Source organism: Notolepis coatsorum, assembly GCF_963971535.1.
Source record: "Notolepis coatsorum genome assembly, chromosome: 14".
Taxonomy (NCBI): Eukaryota; Metazoa; Chordata; class Actinopteri; order Aulopiformes; family Paralepididae; genus Notolepis; species Notolepis coatsorum.
The window spans coordinates 115607130-115629452 of NC_140178.1; the positions used below are offsets into that span (position 1 = coordinate 115607130).

General features: G+C 40.7%; 1 protein-coding gene and 1 long non-coding RNA gene across 2 annotated transcripts in view; one reads left to right on the forward strand and one right to left on the reverse strand.

The window, feature by feature from the left end:
* LOC311240106 overlaps nucleotides 1-7665 on the forward strand; it is a 36455-nt gene extending 28790 nt beyond the window's left edge. Inside the window, exon 3 of the long non-coding RNA XR_014620468.1 lies at nucleotides 7536-7665. This is a non-coding gene — a long non-coding RNA (uncharacterized lncRNA). The remainder of the gene's footprint in view (nucleotides 1-7535) is intronic.
* A 6392-nt stretch (nucleotides 7666-14057) lies between these two features.
* The window catches only part of LOC311240730 (FRAS1-related extracellular matrix protein 2-like), a gene marked incomplete at both ends in the record, with an annotated part of 30962 nt that continues 22696 nt past the window's right edge, over nucleotides 14058-22323 (reverse strand). The window contains 3 exons of the mRNA XM_084329303.1: nucleotides 14058-14167; nucleotides 15978-16017; nucleotides 20981-21119. Of these exons, the coding sequence (XP_084185429.1) occupies nucleotides 14058-14167; nucleotides 15978-16017; nucleotides 20981-21119 (289 nt within the window). The remainder of the gene's footprint in view (nucleotides 14168-15977; nucleotides 16018-20980; nucleotides 21120-22323) is intronic.

Sequence of the window (22323 nt, forward strand, 5' to 3'; positions counted from 1 at the left end):
AAGTTTCATTATACATTGTGTGTTGAGTACTGACTTTTAATAAGTTTTGTTTTGCAATAATAAAAAAAATTAAAAAAAAAAAAAAAAAATGGCAATTTAGCAATAGAATTTAAAAAGTTATAGCCCTGCAAAGAAGGGGTACTTATCCATAGACCAATAGAGCTGGCAACCTATGGTATATCATGAATTTAGCCTTAGGCAATCAAAGTGTTAAATGTCTGGAAGAGCTCAAAAATAAAAATGTCAAATGATATTACCATTGATTTTTTTGTTGATTTAAATGTTACTGATTGTGTTAAATGGGCATATAATATCGTCTCATATCGATCGCAGGCACCTGGTCGAATCGTATCGTATCGTGGCAGACTGTGTGATATCGGATAATATCGTATCGTTGTCCAAAGAATCGATATCGTATCGTGATGAAACTGGTGATTCCCACCCCTAGTTACATGCCTGAGAAGTAAAATGTGGATTCCGGATTTTTCTTTTCTCATCCATTTTCATTGAGTCCATTCCAAATGGGTGCATTACCATCTGGGGTTGATGAAATATGAATTCGGATCGCTAATAAAAAAATAAAACGATAATTGTCGTCGTGGGCATTCAGGCATTGGGCTGATAAAACTTCTTATCACGTTTTTTTGCATTGAAAGTGTTAAATAAAATAATGTATTTGAGACAGGGTTCGAAATTAACGGGGGCTTGGGGCAAAATGCCCTCGAAAATTTACAAAATGCCCTCGAAAATCAGTTAAGAGGGGCAAGAAAAGCCCCCGACAGTTTACTAATTATATAATTATATTATGCTCTACAGTGCGAGCATTTCCCTCGTATTTGCCCCTAATAATATGTGTGTGTGCGAACCGGAAAAATCATTTACTTGCAGTGTACGAGATGAGTGAAGATTACAAAACAGCTCCGCTGTTAGTTCATAGTTTAGAAACTGGACTGAAATTCAGTTTTTGGGTGGAATGTTGCAAGGAGGGATGGAGGCGGGGCCCGCTGCGTGTTACAGGGTGCTTGAGAGGTGCGAACACAGACAGACAGACAGCTCTGCTTTCATCAAGCATAAGCATTACACTGCTATCTTAACGTTCGCAAGCTAAGCATCTGCATAGCGCGACCTGTGTAACGTTAAGTAACTTGTAACTCGCGGGGAAAGACCGTTCCATTTGTAACACAACTCCAAAGAATAACATCCAAATCCGATCCCGATGCGCATTTCCTTCATTCCACAGTGCTGAGCGCGCAACGTATTTCATTGATAGATCTGGCCAGAGCCTATACTCAAACGTTCCAGTGCTGTCTTCCTGATGATTTTAATCCAAACGCCCATTCAAAACTTGTATTATGAAATAATTCTGAGATGTCTGACTATATCCCTATGCATTTGTGCGAGTTCAGCTGATAGTCCATAGAGTCCATGACATAAGTTTCATGTATCAATTTGAAACAAGCCTCTTGACTGTTGGAATTAGGGATGTTAAAAATAAAATAGCTAATAATATTATTCAACATTAGACATTCATTGATCCAGAGGCAACCGGCTATTCGTCTGCTATTTGTAGATATATCAAGACAACAACACAACTTGCCCTCAGGGACAATCATATTTAATCTATTTAGATAGAGTATGTATGTATTATTTACAGATAATTGAAGGTACCTCAAAACATGAAACCAAGCCATGTCACACATTGTGTGTGTGTTGTCACTGTGCTCCTAAATTTCTTTGTGTGCTCCTAAATTTGTATTTAGATTTTATTTATTAACATTTTATTTAGGAGCACATGTGCTCCTTGGGAAAAAGGTTAACGTAGAGCCCTATATATGGAGACATTATTAACTTTTAGTTAATAAGACTAAAAGACTACAATATGACTTCGACAACGATTTCATGACGGCTTCCTGTCCTCGCGTTTCTGTTTCCAGTTTAACGTTACATTTTCAACAACCGATTGCTGCTAATTAAACGCTTCATGTCAACACTGCGGTCAAGCCAGCCTGCACTTCGGTAATCACAGTCAAGTGGTCCACTTGTTTATTTCCTTTTGCGCATACACTTGCCTTATTACGTAAAGAGGTTTTAGTTCATGCTACACTAACGTTACCTTAAGCCAGTTGCCTTCCTATGTAAAGTTGCCATCCTGTGTTTCCCCTTCACGTGTTATCAGTGAAGTTCCTTTGTATCTCATACGATTTAGCGACAGATGTTATGTTCAGTTACAATATTTCATATCGTATACGCGAGTGTGACATGAACGTTCATCCCCGTTAGCTAGCATAAGCACTACATTCAGAAAGGGAAAGGATGTTCTGATGTGGCATTTCAACATAAAAGCCATCGAAAATGTTATATAAATTTACCTTAAATTTCAGATTATAATTTAAAGGAAACCACCCATAGTTCAAGCCCAATTCCACTTCTGAGTTGTAGCAGAACACATCAGAGTGTCACCCAGAAACATTCAGTACATTCTGATGTGGCATTTCAAAATTAAAGCCCTCTAAAATGTCATAAATTAGCTACCTTTCCTCAACTTTCAGATTATAATTGAAAGGAAACCACCCATAGTTCAAGCCCAATTCCACTTCAGAGTTGTAATGGAACACCTCAGAGTGTCACCCAGAAATAGCCTGTTAAATTATAATCTGAAAGTTGAAGAAATGTAGCTAGTCTATGACATTTCAGAGGGCTTTTGTTTTGAAATGACACATCAGAATGTACTGAACGTTTCTGGGTGACACTCTGAGGTGTTCTGCTACGACTCTGAAGTGGAATTGGGCTTGAACTATGGGTGGTTTCCTTTAAATTATAATCTGAAAATTGAGGAAAGATTGCTAGTTTATAAAATTTCTGAGGGCTTTTGTTTTGAAATGCCACATCAGAATGTACTGAACGTTTCTGGGTGACACTCTGGGGTGTTCTGCTACGACTCTGAAGTGGAATTGGGCTTGAACTATGGGTGCTTTCCTTTAAATTATAATCTGAAATTTAAGGTAAATTTATATACCATTTTCGAGGGCTTTTATGTTGAAATGCCACATCAGAACGTCCTTTCCCTTTCTGAATGTAGCGCTTATGCTAGCTAACAGGGATGAACGTTCATGTCACACTCGTGTATACGATATGAAATATTGTAACTGAACATAACATCTCTCGCTAAATCGTATATGATACAAAGGAACTTCACTGATAACACGTGAAGGGGAAACACAGGATGGCAACTGTCTGTACACAAGAAGGCATTAAGGCAACTGGCTTAAGGTAACGTTAGCATGAACTAAAAACCTTTTTACCGTAATAAGGCAAGTGTATGCGCAAACGGAAATAAACGGGTGGACCACTTGACTGATTTCCTAATTGCAGGCTGGCTTGACCACAGTATGGAAACGGAGTAATGTTAACGTTATGTCGAGTTCATACGTGTAGTGTAGTATGAACTGGACATAACGTTAAGGTCACTCCGTTTCAAGTGTTGCTGCAACTGTTGCGTCGCAGATGGATGGTGAATGAATGAATTAATGAAAACTTTATTTAACAGATTGCAGAATGGGTACAATATAGTAAGGCTCAATACACACAATTGTTAAGGGGATGCAAACCAGAGAAATACGTTTGTCTTGTTTACATCAGGGTCCCCCATTTTCAATTCATAGTGGTACACTCTGTTAGCTCCGTAGCTAATCCGCTCCTAGACTACCGATAGCAGTACCGATAACGTCGGAGCTTATCAATACTCAGTTTATTTCTAATTTAGTACCGGTTCCCGTTTAGAACCGGGTTTCGGGGGGCATCCCTAATGGGATGTGGAAAAATGGACTAAGCCGAGCGAACTCTGAGAAACTTCACGAGCGAGATTGTTCACGGAGGTCTAAAACCAACTAATTTAACACACTGTCGAACCAAGAAGACACAGCGCGTGTTATGGGAGAAATACGTGACAGGCTGACGGGACTTGTACACGGTGATGTTGGATATCAACGACTCCCTAAAGACCATTGTTGCCTGGGCACTGTGCAGCACAAAATATTAATAAATACCGTTAACCTGTTTGGCGTTGGTGTCATAATAACAATGCTTATGCTGGAATATGAATGCCTTTTTTCGTTTTGTTCTTTTAAAGTTCGATTGGCTACCTGGTATAATATGATTTGTAGAGGCATACAATCTATTTTGATGTCGGTATTAGGTAGCCTATATAAATTATATATAATAGCATAGCCTATTATGGAACAGTAACTTGCGCATATAACGCATGGCACAGACACAGGAGCCCTGCGAAGCCTGCATACAGTAAACAAACTTGATTGTTAATCTAACTGTTGTATCTTTATGCTTATGAAAACATTAAATAATATGTATAGACTATAGGCCCTCGTTTGGCCATAAATAATAGCCTATTCTCAAATGGCTATCCGCTGTGGGCTATCTCCTCGCTGACGGACCAGTAGCCTTTATCATATCATTCATGTCTCCAAGGAATCGTGGGGCTCTGGGGAAGAAAGGTTGGGAACCCCTGCTATAGCCTATATCCTTTATAATGTTATAGGCTATTTTATTTACAGTAGTCTATTTATGATTTGTTTCCATAGCCGGTCTCAGACAGTTATGCATGTGGCTGAGACTTATCGGGATTAGAAGCTGCTAGGAAACTGCTTATCGGCTACGAATTAAAGCCACGATTGAAAATAATGTACTTCCTTTCTTGACAATAGCCTATACTATGACAATAATACGAGAGCATACAAGAACAATGAATCTCACTGCCATGTAGCCTACAAATAGACTGTTGTCACAATGTAAATAAAAACGTGCACTGAAAAGTTACAGTATGTAGATGGTTGATTATTTGTATGACAGTCAGTAATCAGTTTTATTTAATGAATTGAAAACAGCATTGATACGTAAAAGCAAACTGGCAATAGAAAAGATGTTCAAAATAATAGTTCCCTTAAAACACTAATGCTATTAAATAAAAAATATACAGTGGAGTTTTTTTTTGAATCCCTGAATATCTTGCATGGGTAGATTTACATAAAACTGCTCTATGAGCTCTTGTCTGTATTGCTGTGGCATTTTGGAGGTGGCTGTTTCATGTCTGACATGCGTCAGGTCTTGGGCGTTCCAGCAGCGGGATGCCATTTCTGATGATGGAGCACACTGCAAGCCATGACGATGTGGCAAACCTTTTCAGGCGGTACACTGCAGCGTGCCCCCTGTGCCAGACAGGCAGAGCCTCAGCAGGCAAATTGCACGCTCCACGGTGACTCTTGTGTGCGAGTGTGCCCGGTTGTAGATGCGCTCCTGTTGGGGTTGATCAGAGGAGTCATCAGCCATGGCTTCAGTAGATGGCCCCGATCCCCTGCATTTAAGTGATATTTTAATTACAGATACCCCAGTAATAACATTACAATTTAATACGTTCCTCCCGGCCACGGGCAATGACTTATCAGCCAAATGCAACGATAAATAAATAAGATGCATTCATTTGGAAAGACCTATTCCAAATGCTATTTATAGGGTTTGACAATAATTACACTAATGTCGCTATTTTACAATGAACTATAATGAATTCCGGGTCATACCGAACACGCCAGTGTTGAAATGAATGCACGAAAGCTTATTTCCGTGTTGCAGTCTTCATATTCTACCGCTGGGCGCCAGGTACGCACAGTCTGAGCTGTGCATAGATATACGCACAATGTCAAGCACACGTTCAAATTGCTTAGAAATGATCGTACGCACGGTTTACGCACATATCTGTGCGTACGCACCATTGATAAATGAGGGCCCAGGGCTCTAAAGGACGAAGTAGCCGACAGAATCCTTTGTCTTCAACGAGGGAAAAGGGCTGGTCGTCAAGTGCCATCATCTCTGTAATCAAGTTAGAGATCGCTTGAGCCCTTGGGTCATTTCTGTCAAACTTTAATTTTGCAAACGCCTCGTCAATAGGTACAAGCCCCGCCGGTTCCTTTGCAGCTGGCTTTGGATTCGCAGCAGCTTTAGCTGCTCGTGCGTCGTCATAGGCTTTTAACACACCATCGTAGCGGTGGTGATGTTGCAGGTGACTTATTATGTTGGATGTGTTATAGGTTGTTGCCCTTTTCCCTCCTTGTGGAACTTCTGCATTGCATTTGTTACAAATAGCAAGCAAACTGGTTCGAGCCCAGCTCTCGGCGTTGCTACCAGCTTGGCTGGTCGTTCATACTAACACAATTGGCAGTGTTAGTGGTGGGAAAGCTGGTGGGTGGGGATCGGACGTTGTGGACAGCGACTCCTACAGGTCGGTTGGTGCGCCTGTACAGCAGAATCAGGAAGTATCGGGGGCAGCGTGAGCCTCCCACGTGTTACTCCTCGCCACTGAGAGATCGCGCTGTGCAGGTGAAAAGATGAGACGCTGCCTCCTCGTGTACCGGAAGGGACACGTGATGCAAGGCTTCGTCCACATTGCAGCAGACCAGTGGGAGGCACGGTCTAGCAACGTTCGAGACAGGGGAGGGGAGAATTGAAGGGAGAATTGGCGAGGAGAAATTGGGATGGGAGAAAAATTGAAAAAATCAGGAGAAAAAGTCGATAAAAAAAATTATAGCAAGCAAACTGTTTTCCTCTGAAACTTTGAAAAAGTCCCACACTACTGACGCCATGTTTGTTTCCTATCCGTGCTGCTTCTGAAAGTAAAGTGACTACGTCACAGCCAGGCATTAGAAAGGGAGCGCTGAATTTGTGAAAAACTCCCTCTTCCTAAACCACACGCTATCAGTCGTACCACAGTACTGGCAAAACGGGAGGAGCCTACAGTAAAAACAAATGCCCTTCATCCCAATCCACCCACACGTAATTTTTTTTAACCAAAAAATATATTATATATTATCGGAGCTATCAATAATTGTATCTGGTTTATCGGGATGATGTCATAATTGCTGATATCGGCCGCATCCCTAGTTATTATTATTAGCCGCGGCAGCCTCAGATATTAGCCCTTCATTAGCTAAATCCAGAACTAACGTTAGCTTAGCAGTGTTTCTCATCTGTTTATCTGACATACATTATCCTAGTTTAGCTTGGTTTAGGAGTCCATGGTAAAGTTGTATTATTTACAGTTTACCAAACAATTATTTTTCAATCTTCTGTAGATGGCCACGATATTGCATTTAGTTGTATTTTCATTTAATTTAGTATACTTTCTGACAAGGACGTAGTCTTAGTTTTTCCAATGCTATCCTGGAAACACCACTTGGAAGACAAAAACAACAGCTGCTTGCATCAATAACCAATCGGATGTTTTGGCCATCAAATTAAATGCAATATCATAGGCTTATATTCATAGATCAGAACTATAGCAGTGCATCTGTCTATATATACACCCATGTGTTTTTCAGTTCTTATAAAAATCTTCCTGTCAGGATTTTCCTTCCTTTTCAATTTGTTAGCCTAGGAAAATAGAGCTAAGAGTTAAGGACTGATGGTTCTTTTGTTTGTTAGGATGAATGTACAATGTACTGATATTTCTTTCCTTACTTTCCCCCAAGACTGGTCTGAATATGACCACCCCTAGCTTCTCACACCTTGGTTTGAGAGAACTGTCTGTCTGTTTGGTGGACTGTGTGAAACCGCCACAGCTGGACCAGGAGCAGAGCTGTTTGGACTGTGTGGAAACAAGTATGGAAATGTTGACTTTAATCTGTAAACATTATGACTTTATAAGTGTTGACTTTAACCTCTTAAGCCAGACTCTCTAAATTCGCCTAAAAGTACATACCCAAGTAAAAGGAAGATTGCTCCACTTCTACAAGCCTGGTGGTACTAAATCCAGATTGAACTCTGCCATTGGAAAGAGGAGATTTGGCCCGATCCATAGATATATGACTTGGCCATAATAAGGTAATTTATAGGCCTGATATTCTATAGTTATAAAAAAAAGTTGAAGTCTAAAGTTTCACATTTTAAAAAGCCTTTATTTAATCGCTCACATTATTTAGATCATTTAAAAGAAACCAACATGTTTCGGCCTACATAGGGCCTTCATCAGGGTATAGATAACTAAGACCAAACAAAACTCTAATTACAATGAGAGACAGCTGGTGCTAAACGAATGGAGGCACAGCATATACATAACATGACATAGTTAGAAGGGGTCAGCAAAGACACAATCCACTTAATGGTAGGTTATGTCAAAAAATATATCACTGTGGAAGGAATATACAATAATACTAAATATATAAAATAAAAGATGAATACATTATATATGTATATATACACAATCAAAGTATTGAATCAACATAAGGAAATGAGTCAAATCAAACATAGAATAGAAAAAAATAATAAAGAAAATATGAAAAATATCAATGTAAGAGAAATGAGCAATGCAAAAAAACACTATATAATAAAGTACCGTAATTGCCGGACTATAAGCCGCACCTTTTTACCCATGTTTTGAACCCTGCGGCTTATACAACAATGAGGCTAATCGATGGATTTTTACAGTGGACACCTGCGGCTTATAGTCAGGTGCGGCTTGTATATGTACACTATATCTAGCTGGTGCGGCTTATATTCAGGTGCGGCTTATAGTCCGGCAATTACGGTAACCTACTTAGCCTATAGAAATGACACCATGTCCATGGAGTCATTTAAACCTGGGAATGAGGTGGCCTGTAGTCTATCAATGAGCAATGCAAAAAAATAATAATGAACAATGCAAGAAATTACAAAAATACTAAATAATAAAGTGTCCTACTTGGCCTATAGAAATGACACCATGTCTATGGAGTTATTTAAAGGAAAACTCCAACATTTTGGGAAATTAGCTTATTTAACATCTTCCCTGGAGTTAGACAAGAAGATACATACCTTTTTTGTCTCTGTGCATGCATTAGGCTTAGGGAACAGCCGCTCCATTAGCGTAGCTTAGCTTCATCACTGTAAGTGGGTCAGACTTGTACCCTGACGTTCCCTACAGTGCCCTACAGTCACGAAATACACTCCAAATACAACTCCAAAACGTTCCTGTAAACATGTTGTGACCTGTGTATTTACCACATGGAGAAATAAAAAATAATTGAATTCGACAATTACGTTTTCTAAGCAAATTTACTCTAATTTTTTTTTGCCTAACCACTCCTCTCTGGGCGCAGTGATTTCAGTGCTACTTTCTAACGTGACGCCGTGTTTGTTTACATTCTCATTTCATTCAAATGATCCGAACCGAAGTTTATGGATACCATGACTTAAAATCATCTTACCTTGACGATTAAAAGCCTCCCCAATTTAGAAAACAGTATTCCCATGGCTGGTCTTGATATACTGCATGCTAACGGAGCTAACCAACAACCGGACACTAAAGCAGATAACTAGGCTAACTTCCGGTCGGGGAGTTCCAAAACAAAAGAGCGACGTCTATAGCAGCGGAAATACGTTTATTTTGTACATTATCTAACTTAACACGAACCTAAACTAACGTTACAACTAACCTAAAGTTAGTTTAGGTTCGTGTTAAGTAATTGTCGAATTCAATTATTTTTTATTTCTCCATGTGGTAAATACACAGGTCACAACATGTTTACAGGAACGTTTTGGAGTTGTATTTGGAGTGTATTTCGTGACTGTAGGGCACTGTAGGGAACGTCGGGGTACAAGTCTGACCCACTTCCAGTGATGAAGCTAAGCTACGCTAACAGCGGCTGTTCCCTAAGCCTAATGCATGCACAGAGACAAAAAAGGTATATATCTTCTTGTCTAACTCCAGGGAAGATGTTAAATAAGCTAATTTCCCAAAATGTTAGAGTTTTCCTTTAAACCTGGGAGTGAGGTGGCCTGTAGTCTATCGATCCAGCGGCTTTCTTTCTGGTTTAGTGTTCTCTGTCTATCTCCTCCCCTAGAAGTGAGCGGAACACTGTCAATACCGATAGCTGTAAACAAAACAGAGGCACTTTGGTGAGCATCTTGAAGATGTTTAGCCATCGCATAATCCATATTGTTTGTTTTAATAGCATGTTTATGAACAGCCAGTCGATCAAGTAGGCGGCGTTTCGTACGACCAACATAAAAAGAGTCACATTTAGAACAGGACAGTATATAAATAACATGTGTAGTTTGACAATTAATGAAGCTGTTAGATGTATATGTCTGTTTGGTAACTGGGTGGGTAAACCCTTTAGATATTTCCACCACATCTATAAGTTCCTATAGGAGGCTTGGGTAACCATGTAGATTTGACATCAGCCGGTATATGGCTTCGTACTAATTTATCTCCGAGATTGGGGGCTCTCCTAAACGTATGTTAGACAGGGCCTCATCACATTCTATATTCATATTCCAAATTGCATGCACAATCAGTACTGTATCTACAAAAAACCCTGTAAATCATCTTCCTTTTATTCATTTACCTTTTTATTTGTTTTTTGTACACTTGATCTCAAGAAGGTGCTGAATGAACACCTGCATTTGTCACGTCTGGTCAATGTTAGCATGGTGTTATTCACCTTCAAAGTGAATACTTTTTTTTTTTATAAAAGAATGTATATTCTCCTTTGGTTCATTACAATTTACTCGAGCATAGTAACAGACACAATATTTCTGACACTGGGAATACATTCCCTGAGGTCCATATATGTCCCTAGATACCCAGGAATATGCAAATGTCCTTGTAGAAGTGGAGCAATCTTCCATTTACTTGGGTATGTACTTTTAGGCGGATTTTCTGAAAATATGGCTACGGCTTAAGAGGTTAATTCATACGGATTGTATTAATTGGAAATGAATGAATAATGTATATTGAATATCAGATTAATAATCTGAAATAAATGTTGTACTCGGGCTTAAAGATTCAAGAAGAGACAGTTTGCTGTACAATGCAAATCTTACTTTGCTAGTCTGCCCTTTACACAAAATCACACAATACTTAACTTTTTTTATTTAAATAAAAGTGAATGCAAAAAATAAGGTAAACATATATATTTTGTAAGATATATACAAGGCACAAGTGAGTAACATTGACGTTATTGCACGTTCCGATTCACAGTGTAGGATCCAGTAGTGTTTTTTTTTTTTTTTTTTTTTTGATACATTTTTTGGTGTTTTATCGCTTTATTACTACTGGGAAGTCCAGTAGGGAGAGACAGAGGAGAAATGGGAGACAGAGTGGGGGGAAGACATTCGGGAAATAACGACGGATTCGGGAATCGAACCCGGGTCGCCACTGGGCCGCCCTCAAGGATCCAGTAGTGTTTACAAATATAAATATGGAGGGGACAATGGGTCACATCAGCAGTTAAAAGTGTCTTTAGTGATTGACAGTTCGGGGGAAGGGTGACAGTGAAGTCACAGCAGCAGAGCTGCTCTCGTGCTTCTATAGAATTTTCTTAGCCTTCGTTGCTGGGATTCGTGTGTGTCCTCTTCTCTTTCTCACTCACTCACTCACTCACTCACTCACTCACTCACTCACTCACTCACTCACTCACTCACTCACTCACTCACTCACTCACTCACTCACTCACTCACTCACTCACTCACTCACACACACACACACACACCTGGGCCCTTATTTATCAAATATTCTTAGAAAGTGTGTTGTGGGATGTGAAATAATGGACTGACCCGAGGGAAGTGTGTTATGGAGAAATACGAGACAGGCTGACAGACATGTACACGTACGGTGATGTCGGATATGATATCTCTTAAAGACCATATTAACTAATATAGCCCGTGCTGGAATATGACTGCCTTTTTCCGTTTTGTTCGATTAATACCCAGGGATTAAAGTTCTCCTCAATTGTATTCCAAATCGCGACGGATTTTCCGTAAATTTTCTACCTGCTGCATATGATTTCTAGAGGCATACAATCTATTTTGATGTCAGTATTGGGTAGCCTATATAAACAATAATACGAGAGCATATACAAGAACAATGAATCTCACTGCCATGTATGATGTAGCCTAGTATACGCCATGTGTAGCCTGCCTATGTGATCAATACAAACATGAACTTGAATCCCATCATCATATTTACATAGTCTGTCCACTATGTTTATTACTTTGTTATTTCCCCCCCCTATCTATGTAAAGCGACCTTGCATGGGTCTCTTGAAAGGCGCTATATAAAATGAAGCTCTATTATTATTATTATTATTATTATTATTATTATTATTATTATTATTATTATTATTATTATTATTATTATTATCACGTCTGTGCGCGGAGCTCACAAAAAAATAATTATTTTACTGTTAGTCTCAGTGAAGTTTCAACGGAGCGAGGTAATCTATTCTAACCAACAAATTGAAGTAGAAAGCATTTCGTTGTGGCCAATCTTATTTAAACATGACACAAAATAATAGTATGTCGCTTTTTATTTGAAACAATATTTAATCGCGTTTGGAGGTGGGTGTTCTGTAACACCTTTCGTGACTGATGCACCGAGTGAATCCACAGTCACTTGCTCCTCAATAGGAAACCAACCTAGATTTACCCTGAAGGACTGGTTCTAACCGAACCGTTCGTTATACAAGAATCACAGAGAAATGTCAAAGGTACTCACAGTTGCACGATGGTTTCGGACAGAGATACGGGATGGTTTGAAAGCTTGGCGTTGCTAATAAGGGTTCAGGGTAAATCTAGGTTGGTTTCCTATTGAGGAGCAAGTGACTGTGGATTCACTTGGTGCATCACAGTCACGAAAGGGGCTAGGTGGTTGATGGTGGTTGAGAAGTGAGAGAGAGAACCCTTGTAAGTTATCTCTATTTATACACTGGAGCGCAGTAGCGCAGTTCTGGAAGGTTCTAGCCTGTTCTAACCGGTTCTACTATGACATCATACTGAAGCTTAACTTGAATTTCACTATGACATGGCGGCAGTTACACTAGGTGTTCTGCGTCTGCCCCCCGTGCCAAACAAGCAAGCCAACCTCTTGTTCGCACATGAGCCCATTATAATTACACTACTGTCGCTATTTCACAATGAACTATAATGAATTACGGTTCATACAGAACACGCGCCAGTGTCGGGAGTAATGCACAAAAGCTTATTTCCGTGTTGAAACTAATGCATGAACTGAGGAGCGCATATGCCGTAGTAACGATATTCTACCACTGGGCGTCAGCTACGCATGCTCTGAGCTGTGCGTAGACATAAGCACAAAGTCAAGTTCACGTTCAAATTGATAAATGCCACACTTTGCTTAGAAATGGTCGTACGCACGGGTTAAGCACATATCTGTGCGTACGCAACATTGATAAATGAGGGCCCTGGTCTTCGTTGCTGGGATTCGTGTCTCTCTCTCTCACTCACTCTCTTAACTCTCTCACTCACTCACTCACTCACTCACTCACTCACTCACTCACTCACTCACTCACTCACTCACTCACTCACTCACTCACTCACTCACTCACTCACTCACTCACTCACTCACTCACTCACTCACTCACTCACTCACTCACTCACTCACTCACACACTCACTCACTCACACACCTGGTCTTCTGAAAGACCAGATGCCATCAGAGGAGTTTGATAGTATTTACTGAGGATGTTGATATTTAAACGTTAAAGTTGTTGTAGGGAGGGGTTTTAGATTGTGTGTTGTGAAGTTTAGACTTCAGAGAGAGAGAGTAAAGTACAGAAAAAAGTAGGGATGTCTGATATTATCGGCCTACCGATATTATCGGCTGATATCGGCATTAAAATGTGATATCGGAAAATATCGGTTTAAATTATATATATATATATATATATATATATATATATATTTTTTTTTACATTTCTATAGAAATGATGTCCGATATTATCGCCTACCGATATTATCGGCCGATATCTGCATTAAAATGTGATATCGGTTAATATCGGTATCGGAAATTAAGAGTTGGACAATATCTGTATATCGTATCGGTAAAAAAGCCAATATCGAGCATCCCTAGAAAAAAGGTACCGTTGGGTACCGGTATCGATTCCCAGGTAAAAAGAAACATTTTGGGCTGCTTTAAATTTTTATTTTTTTAATTGCAATTGCAATATTTGTCAGAAAAATCGCAATTAGATTATTTCCCAAAATCGTGCAGCTTTAATCCTCAGTGGACCGGTTCTGACGGTACGCAAACTGCAGAGGGTCCAGTGTGTCTGGGATGGTCTCCTTGATGTGCGACATGACTATCCTCTCGAAACACTTCATCACTATTGGGGTGAGTGCAACAGGACGATAGTCATTCAGACAGGTTACAGTGTTTTTCTTTGGCAGGGGCACGAGGGTGGTGGTCTTGAAGCAGGTGGGCACAATAGCTTGTGCTAGTGACAAGTTGTAAATGTCAGCAAGTACGTCAGCCAGCTCTGAGGAACAGACCCTGAGGGCACGGCCGGGGATGTTGTCTGGGCCGGCTGCCTTCCGTGGGTTTGTTCTGCTCAGAACCGTACGTACCTCTGCCGTTGTCACAGTGAGTGGTGAGCTCTGTGTGCGCTCTGTGGTCAGAACCCCTCTCTGTTGGTTGGTGTTGGGGACTTCAAAGTGGGCGTTGAGTCTAGAACTGTAGACAACTCTGGACTACACTGTGTTCTTAAACTATAAAACCCAGCTACATACCATGATAAACCTCTTACATGGAAATTAAGCTGAATAAAATCACCAAATCTCCTTCCTCTGACTCTTCTCCATCACTATCTCCATCCAGATAGCTGTCCTGTCAGGCCTGGGACGAAACCAAGAGGCTTGGATGGAACAAAAGGTCTCTGCTGTGACCAGTGTGGAAAAAACTTCAGTTCAAAGATGAATCTCAATAAACGCCAGCGCATTCACACAGGAAAGAAACTCTATTCCTGTGACCAGTGTGGGAACAGCTTTAGACATCAACATAATCTGAAAACACACCAGAGAATTCACACAGGAGAGAAACCCTACTCCTGTGACCAGTGTGAGAAGAGCTTTAGAAATCAACATCATCTGAAAACACACCAGAGAATTCACACAGGAAAGAAACTCTATTCCTGTGACCAGTGTGGGAAGAGCTTTCGTCAACTGGGTCATCTGAAAACACACCAGATGATTCACACAGGAGAGAAGCCCTACTCCTGTGACCAGTGTGAAAAGAGCTTTAGTCAACTGTCTAGTCTGAAAACACACCAGAGTATTCACACAGGAGAGAAGCCCTACTCCTGTGACCAGTGTGAAAAGAGCTTTAGTCAACTGTCTAGTCTGAAAACACACCAGATGATTCACACAGGAGAGAAGCCCTACTCCTGTGACCAGTGTGAGAAGAGCTTTAGTCGACTGTCTAGTCTGAAATTACACCAGATGATTCACACAGGACTAAAGCCCTACTTCTGTGACCAGTGTGAGAAGAGCTTTAGTCAACTGTCTCATCTAAAAACACACCAGATGATTCACACAGGAGAGAAGCCCTACTCCTGTGACCAGTGTGGACAGAGCTTTAGTCATCCGAGTAGTCTGAAAACACACCAGATGATTCACACAGGAGAGAAGCCCTACTCCTGTGACCAGTGTGAGAAGAGCTTTAGTCATCCGAGTAGTCTGAAAACACACCAGATGATTCACACAGGAGAGAAGCCCTACTCCTGTGACCAGTGTGAGAAGAGCTTTAGTCGACTGTCTAGTCTGAAATTACACCAGATGATTCACACAGGACAAAAGCCCTACTTCTGTGACCAGTGTGAGAAGAGCTTTAGTCAACTGTCTCATCTAAAAACACACCAGATGATTCACACAGGAGAGAAGCCCTACTCCTGTGACCAGTGTGAGAAGAGCTTTAGTCGACTGTCTAGTCTGAAATCACACCAGATGATTCATACAGGACTAAAGCCCTACTTCTGTCACCAGTGTGAGACTAGCTTTAGTCAACTGTCTAGTCTGAAAACACACCAGATGATTCACACAGGAGAGAAGCCCTACTCCTGTGACCAGTGTGAGAAGAGCTTTAGTCGACTGTCTAGTCTGAAATCACACCAGATGATTCACACAGGAGAGAAGCCGTACTTGTCACCAGTGTGAGTAGAGCTTTAGTCAACTGTCTCATCTGAAAACACACCAGAGAATTCACACAGGAAAGAAACTCTATTCCTGTGACCAGTGTGAGAAGAGCTTTCGTCAACTGGGTCATCTGAAAACACAACCGATAATTCACACAGGAGAGAAGCCACATTATTGTGGTTTGTGTGATAAGACATTTATAACATTATCATATTTGAGTAAACATGAGAGAATTCACTTGGGAGAGAAGATTCAGGCAAATGTCAAACCTGTCAATTCACCTGCACATTCCTAGGAGATAAACCCTACTGCTGTGACCAATATTAGAAGAGTTACACTCATAATGATGCTCCTGAAATGATATCGACGTCATTCACACAGGAGAGAAACTATACCACTGTGGGGAAAACTTCACATGAAAAATAGGTACCATTTTAACTAATGTAGCAGGAATTTAAAACCATTCAAACTGATAATACACAACACACAGGGAAGAAGGTCTACTATTGTGACCACTGGAAAACACTTCAGTACGCCATTACAGCTATCAGTCCATCGACAATCATAACAATAATAGTGGTAGTAATATTTGGCCGTTCTTTTGAAATGAAAAACTACAGGTGGTGTAGTGGGCAAGGCGCTCGCCACCAATGCGGAAGACGCTGGGTTCGAGCCCAGCTCTCCACATTGCTATCAGCTTGGCTGGTCGTTCATACTAACACAATTGGCAGTGTTAGGGGGTGGGAAAGCTGATGGGTGGGTCCTGGTCGTTGTAAACAGTGACTCCTACAGTTCGGTCGGGGCGCCTGCTCCGTGCGGATAGGATCTAAGGGGGGTAGTGTGATCCTTCCACACGTTACACCCTCTCAGTGAGAGTCCGCGCTTCCAGGTGAAAAGAAGCGGTTGATTGGCTAGACGTGTGTCGGAGGAAGCACGTGATAGTCTCCACACTCCCAGACCGACTGTGGGGGGTAAGTGCGCAGCGACCAGGAAGGGGATTGGGAATTGGCATAACGACTAACATTGGGATGGGAGAAAAACAGAGGAAAAAGGAGGGGGGGAAAGATCAAAAAGAAAAAAAAATGAAAAACTACTACCAAGAGCGTTTGACCTGCACAGAAGCCTCTGAGAGAGAGAGAAGCAGTACTAGCATAGACACGGTTTTCATTGACAACAACAGTTGTGTTTCTGTCGCTCTGAGGAGTGAGACAGACGGTGTGGATGTTCCTGCAACAATATGTCATGGTATAAGAGTGAACACACATTTATTTAACGTTTATTTTACCAGATAGTCACTTGAGATCAATGATCTCTTTTTCGAGCAAGACCTGGCCAAAATGGCAGCAAAACAAAAACAAACATACAATACAAAGACATAAAAGGCAAAGTGGGGCAAGGGGATACATTTGAGCTGCAGCAAACAAGATTGAATGGGATTGGGGGAGATTGGAGGGTAGGGTAAAAAGGTAGAAAGAGGGACGGTGAGGCTTTGCAGGAGGTTGCTGGGGAGAGAAGGTCAAGTTAATAAATATAAAATATAACACTACATTGTTCTGGTGTTTTAAATACTGGGATCATAGGAACTTTCTGACCTCAGTATGGGGTGACCAGCCAAAAGCCAAGATGGTTAACAAACACTTTGTACACACTGGAGGGGCAAACTGCTTCTCGTATGGATTTTTATATTTTAATGTGGATACTAGTGATTTTTTTTATCTAATGTCACATATTGTCAACATTCCTAGTACTACACAAGAAGAAGTGTTTATTTTAGAGTAATGTTCCATGTATTGGTATTCTTTTAAAGGAATGGATGTTCCTTTATATGAATGTATCATCTTTAGTGGTTTTTCAGAATGGTATAGGGTTGGAATCAATTCACTTTAAATTCAATCAATTAAAAATCAAAACAAGTTGTTTACTTTATGATGATAGAACATCCATTCACATTTACTTGTCATTAGGTTGGATAGCAAAACCTTTTTTTGATGGAATTTGTACAATATTTGAAATAAAATTACATCTTGAATTAAAAAGTGAATTGATCCAAACTGAAACATTCTCATTAGAATGTATGATATGCTAATAATATTGGCTCGGGAGGTAGAGCAGTCGTCTGGTAATCCGGAGGTTCCAGGTTTGATTCCCGCTCCCGGGCAGCGTGTCGAAATGTCCTTGAGCAAGACACTTAACCCCTAATTGCTCCCGATGAGCAGGTTGGCACCTTGTATGGTTGCCTCCGCCATCGGTGTGGGAATGGGTAAAAATGTGAGGAACAAATTGTAAAGCGATTTGGATAAAAGCGCTATATAAATGCAAACATTTACCATTGACCATTTAATAATATGGATGAATTGTAAGCGTCAAGATAAGTGGGATGGTGTGAATTGATCTCTTAGAAGTAACTGTAACTCAGAAGTATGAAAATTAAATATTACCGTTTAACCTACTTTGTATGAAAGCCTTCATCTAAGTGCAACTGATAATTTTTTGAAAATCTGTTGCAGCGTTCTTGGAACTGTTCAACTGTACAAGCACACCCTTCCCATTATGTCTTTTTTTCTTCTTTTTTTGAAACGCACACGTGAATGCATTTTCTAAAAAAAATTATGTTCTGGCACCATATTTTGGCTAAATAGGCCTCGTTTTATAAATGTATACAGAAAAAATTCTGTTGCTTTTGTTGATATTCATTAATTTCATTGATAACAGTGCTGTAATTTCATTTCCTAATAAATATGCATGATCAAGTTCAACAACGTGTGCTTTTATTTTGATACTCCACGTTGAAATTACGCAATACATTAAGTGTGGGGTCACCAAAAAAAATCCTAAATAAAATGCTATCGTGGTATAACATTTTTTGATAACCTTGGATTACATGCATTCCTGGGGGGAGGGGATCTCTAACTTGTGATTGGTGGAGACAGGCCTCTGTTGGCTCCCACCAACTCGGTTCCCTTTGTCCGTACCAAAGAGCCGCTCAAAAGAACCGGATGGTTCTTGAACATCACATCAGTCTCAGCCGGTTCCTCCGAGTGAGTCTTGGCTGCTGCTGCTGCAGTCCTCTGTCCTGCTCATGTCCTCTAGTGGGACTGACATCTGAGCCCCGTCCTCCTGGTGATGGAGGCTCGTTAGGTAGTGACTGACATGTGTTTTCTAGCTGTATGTCTTCAGTGGACATGAAGAGAGTAATGCGGAAAGATACATTTCTTGCGTGTACCATGTTATATTATGTATACAATTGAAGTAAACAGGCTCGTGAAAATGTACAAGAAGATATATATATCTTATGTATTATCTATTATTTAATGTGTAAGAAGTATATTATTTTCAAATGATTTATTGCCATTCATGCTGTTTTCTATTACTTGGGTCTGAGAAGTGATCAATGATAGGTGCTTGATTATACTTGCCTTGCTAGGAACTACCTATAGGGGGAGCGTGCTGCCTGCTTCTCATTCATTACACAGACGTGAACGAGAGCAACAGCGTGTCAGATTCAGATTTGTTTATTGTCACGTATTTTCAGTACCTTACAGCAAAGAGAGTGAAATTATATTTGTTGTGGTCTCTTGACCATAGCAGCTTCCAATAAAATTAGCATAGAATAATAATAAAATAAAGATGAGAGCGTCAATGCGCTCTGTTGACGATGACGAGTCTGATGGCTTGGGGGAAGAAGCTGTTCTTCAGCCGGTTGGTTCTGGCTGTGTGGCTGCGGTAGCGCTTTCCAGACCGCATCAGCTGGAACAGTCCATGGTTGGGGTGATCTGTTCCACCCGACGGGACCGGATCCGGTCCCAAAACGGCATCTCGTCATAAATCAATATTTTGTTGTTTGTTGCAAAAAAAATTGCGATTTTAAAATAAAACGTATTCAAGTATTAACATCACTAACATGTCATAATAGCATGTAGAATGTATATTATCATCAATACGTTAGTTTAGCAATAGGTTAAAAGTGCCATTAGATAGTTTTACCTTCTCGATTTGCTGAAGTCTATATCAAGACGGCGACCATTTTGAAAATTTTGAACCATGGGAATAGTAGTTTTTTTGCTGCCATTTTGTCGAGGGCATGCATAGCTGTGGATCAGCGTTGGAATTATTCCGAACTACACTTCCTGGCAAGTTCTATGGGGGTTCAAAGCTCAGCGTTCTGAATTAATTATGTCAATAACTGTTATTATTCGGGATAATAAGCCACAAAAGGTAACATTTTTGACAAATATTGAAACGCAGTTAGTTTCTCCCCCCTATCGTTAGCATGTAGCAACAATTAGATCTGAAATTAGTTTAAAAATGGTTCCACTGGTGAAAATAAAAAATACAGTAAATTACAGTAGATATCATTATCTGTTCTTATGCACGCCTGGTGATACTAAATCCAAATTGAACTCAGGCATTTGAAAGATAATATATGTATATATATATAAATGCGAATTGGCTATAATAAGGTAATTTATCAGCATCTTATTCTATATTCTATAATAATATTTCAAATTGCATTGGTCCGGATGGGAGAATTCAGTACTGTATCTACAGAACCTTCGGTTTAATCATCTTCCCTTTATTAATTTCCTTAGATTTTTTTTACACATGATCTCAAGAGGGTACTGAACGAGATCAGTGGCAGTTTTTTAAGTTTGGTCATTATTATTATGGTGTTATTCACTGTCAAAGATGCAAAGAAAAATCATAATTCATATTCTCCTTTGTTTCATCAAAATGTAAGCACGCCTAGTAATAGACACTGAATACATTCCCTGAGGTCCATAGATGTCCATAGATACCAAGAATATGCAAATGAACTTGTAGAAGTGGAGCAATATTCCATTTACCTAGGTATATATTTTAGGCGAAAATATTCCACGGGTGGAACAGGTTAAGGTCCTTGCTAATTTTCCGGGCTTTTTTAATGCACCGGCTCTCATAGATGTCCTGGACGGGGGGAAGCTCACATCCACAAATATTTTGTGCTGTCCTCACGACTCTGCTGTCCTCACGATTCTGCTCAGCGCTCTGAGGTTGAGGTCGGTGCAGTTCCCCCTCCAGGCGGTGATGCACCCCGTCAGGACGCTCTCTGTTGTTCCTCTGTAGAACGCCTTCAAGATCTTGGGTGTCATGCCGAACTTCTTCAGCCTCCTGAGGTGGTAGAGGCGTTGTTGGGCCTTCTTTACCACATGATTATGTGGACGTCCCAGGTGAGTTTGTCGGTGATGTGGACACAGAGACACTTAAAGTTGCTGACTCCACTGCAGCCCTGTCGATGGTGATGGGGTCCAGCTTCTCTCCTCCTCTCCTGTAGTCTATGACCAGCTTCTCTCCTCCTCTCCTGTAGTCTATGACCAGCTTCTCTCCCCCTCTCTTGTAGTCTATGACCAGCTTCTCTCCTCCTCTCCTGTAGTCTATGACCAGCTTCTCTCCTCCTCTACTGTAGTCTATGACCAGCTTCTCTCCTCCTCTCCTGTAGTCTATGACCAGCTTCTCTCTTGTAGTCTATGACCAGCTTCTCTCCTCCTCTCCTGTAGTCTATGACCAGCTTCTCTCCTCCTCTCCTGTAGTCTATGACCAGCTTCTCTCCTCCTCTCCTGTAGTCTATGACCAGCTTCTCTCCCCCTCTCCTGTAGTCTATGACCAGCTTCTCTCCCCCTCTCCTGTAGTCTATGACCAGCTTCTCTCCTCCTCTCCTGTAGTCTATGACCAGCTTCTCTCCTCCTCTCCTGTAGTCTATGACCAGTGTCTCTGTTTTTTCCACATTGGGGGAGAGGTTGTTCTCCTGGCACCACTTTGCCAGGTTGTCAACCTCTCTCCTGTAGGTAATTCGGCCTATCACTGTGGTGTCATCTGCAAATGTAATCACTGTGTTGGAGCAACACACTGGAGTAACTACACACTGGAGTAACTACACACTGGAGTAACTACACACTGGAGTAACTACACACTGGAGTAACTACACACTGGAGTAACTACACACTGGCGTAACTACACACTGGCATAACTACACACTGGAGTAACAACACACTGGAGTAACTACACTGGAGTAACAACACACTGGAGTAACTACACACTGGAGTAACTACACACTGGAGTAACTACACTGGAGTAACAACACACTGGAGTAACTACACACTGGAGTAACAACATTGATTGATTGATTGACATTTTTATTAGCAGATTGCAGAACGGGTACAATACAGTACGGCTCAATACACACAATTGTTAAAGGCCAACTTGCAGGTTGTATTTGTGTTACAATACAAAGACATAAAAGGCAAAGTGGGGCAAGGGGATACATTTGAGCTGCAGCAAACAAGATTGAATGGGATTGGGGGAGATTGGAGGGTAG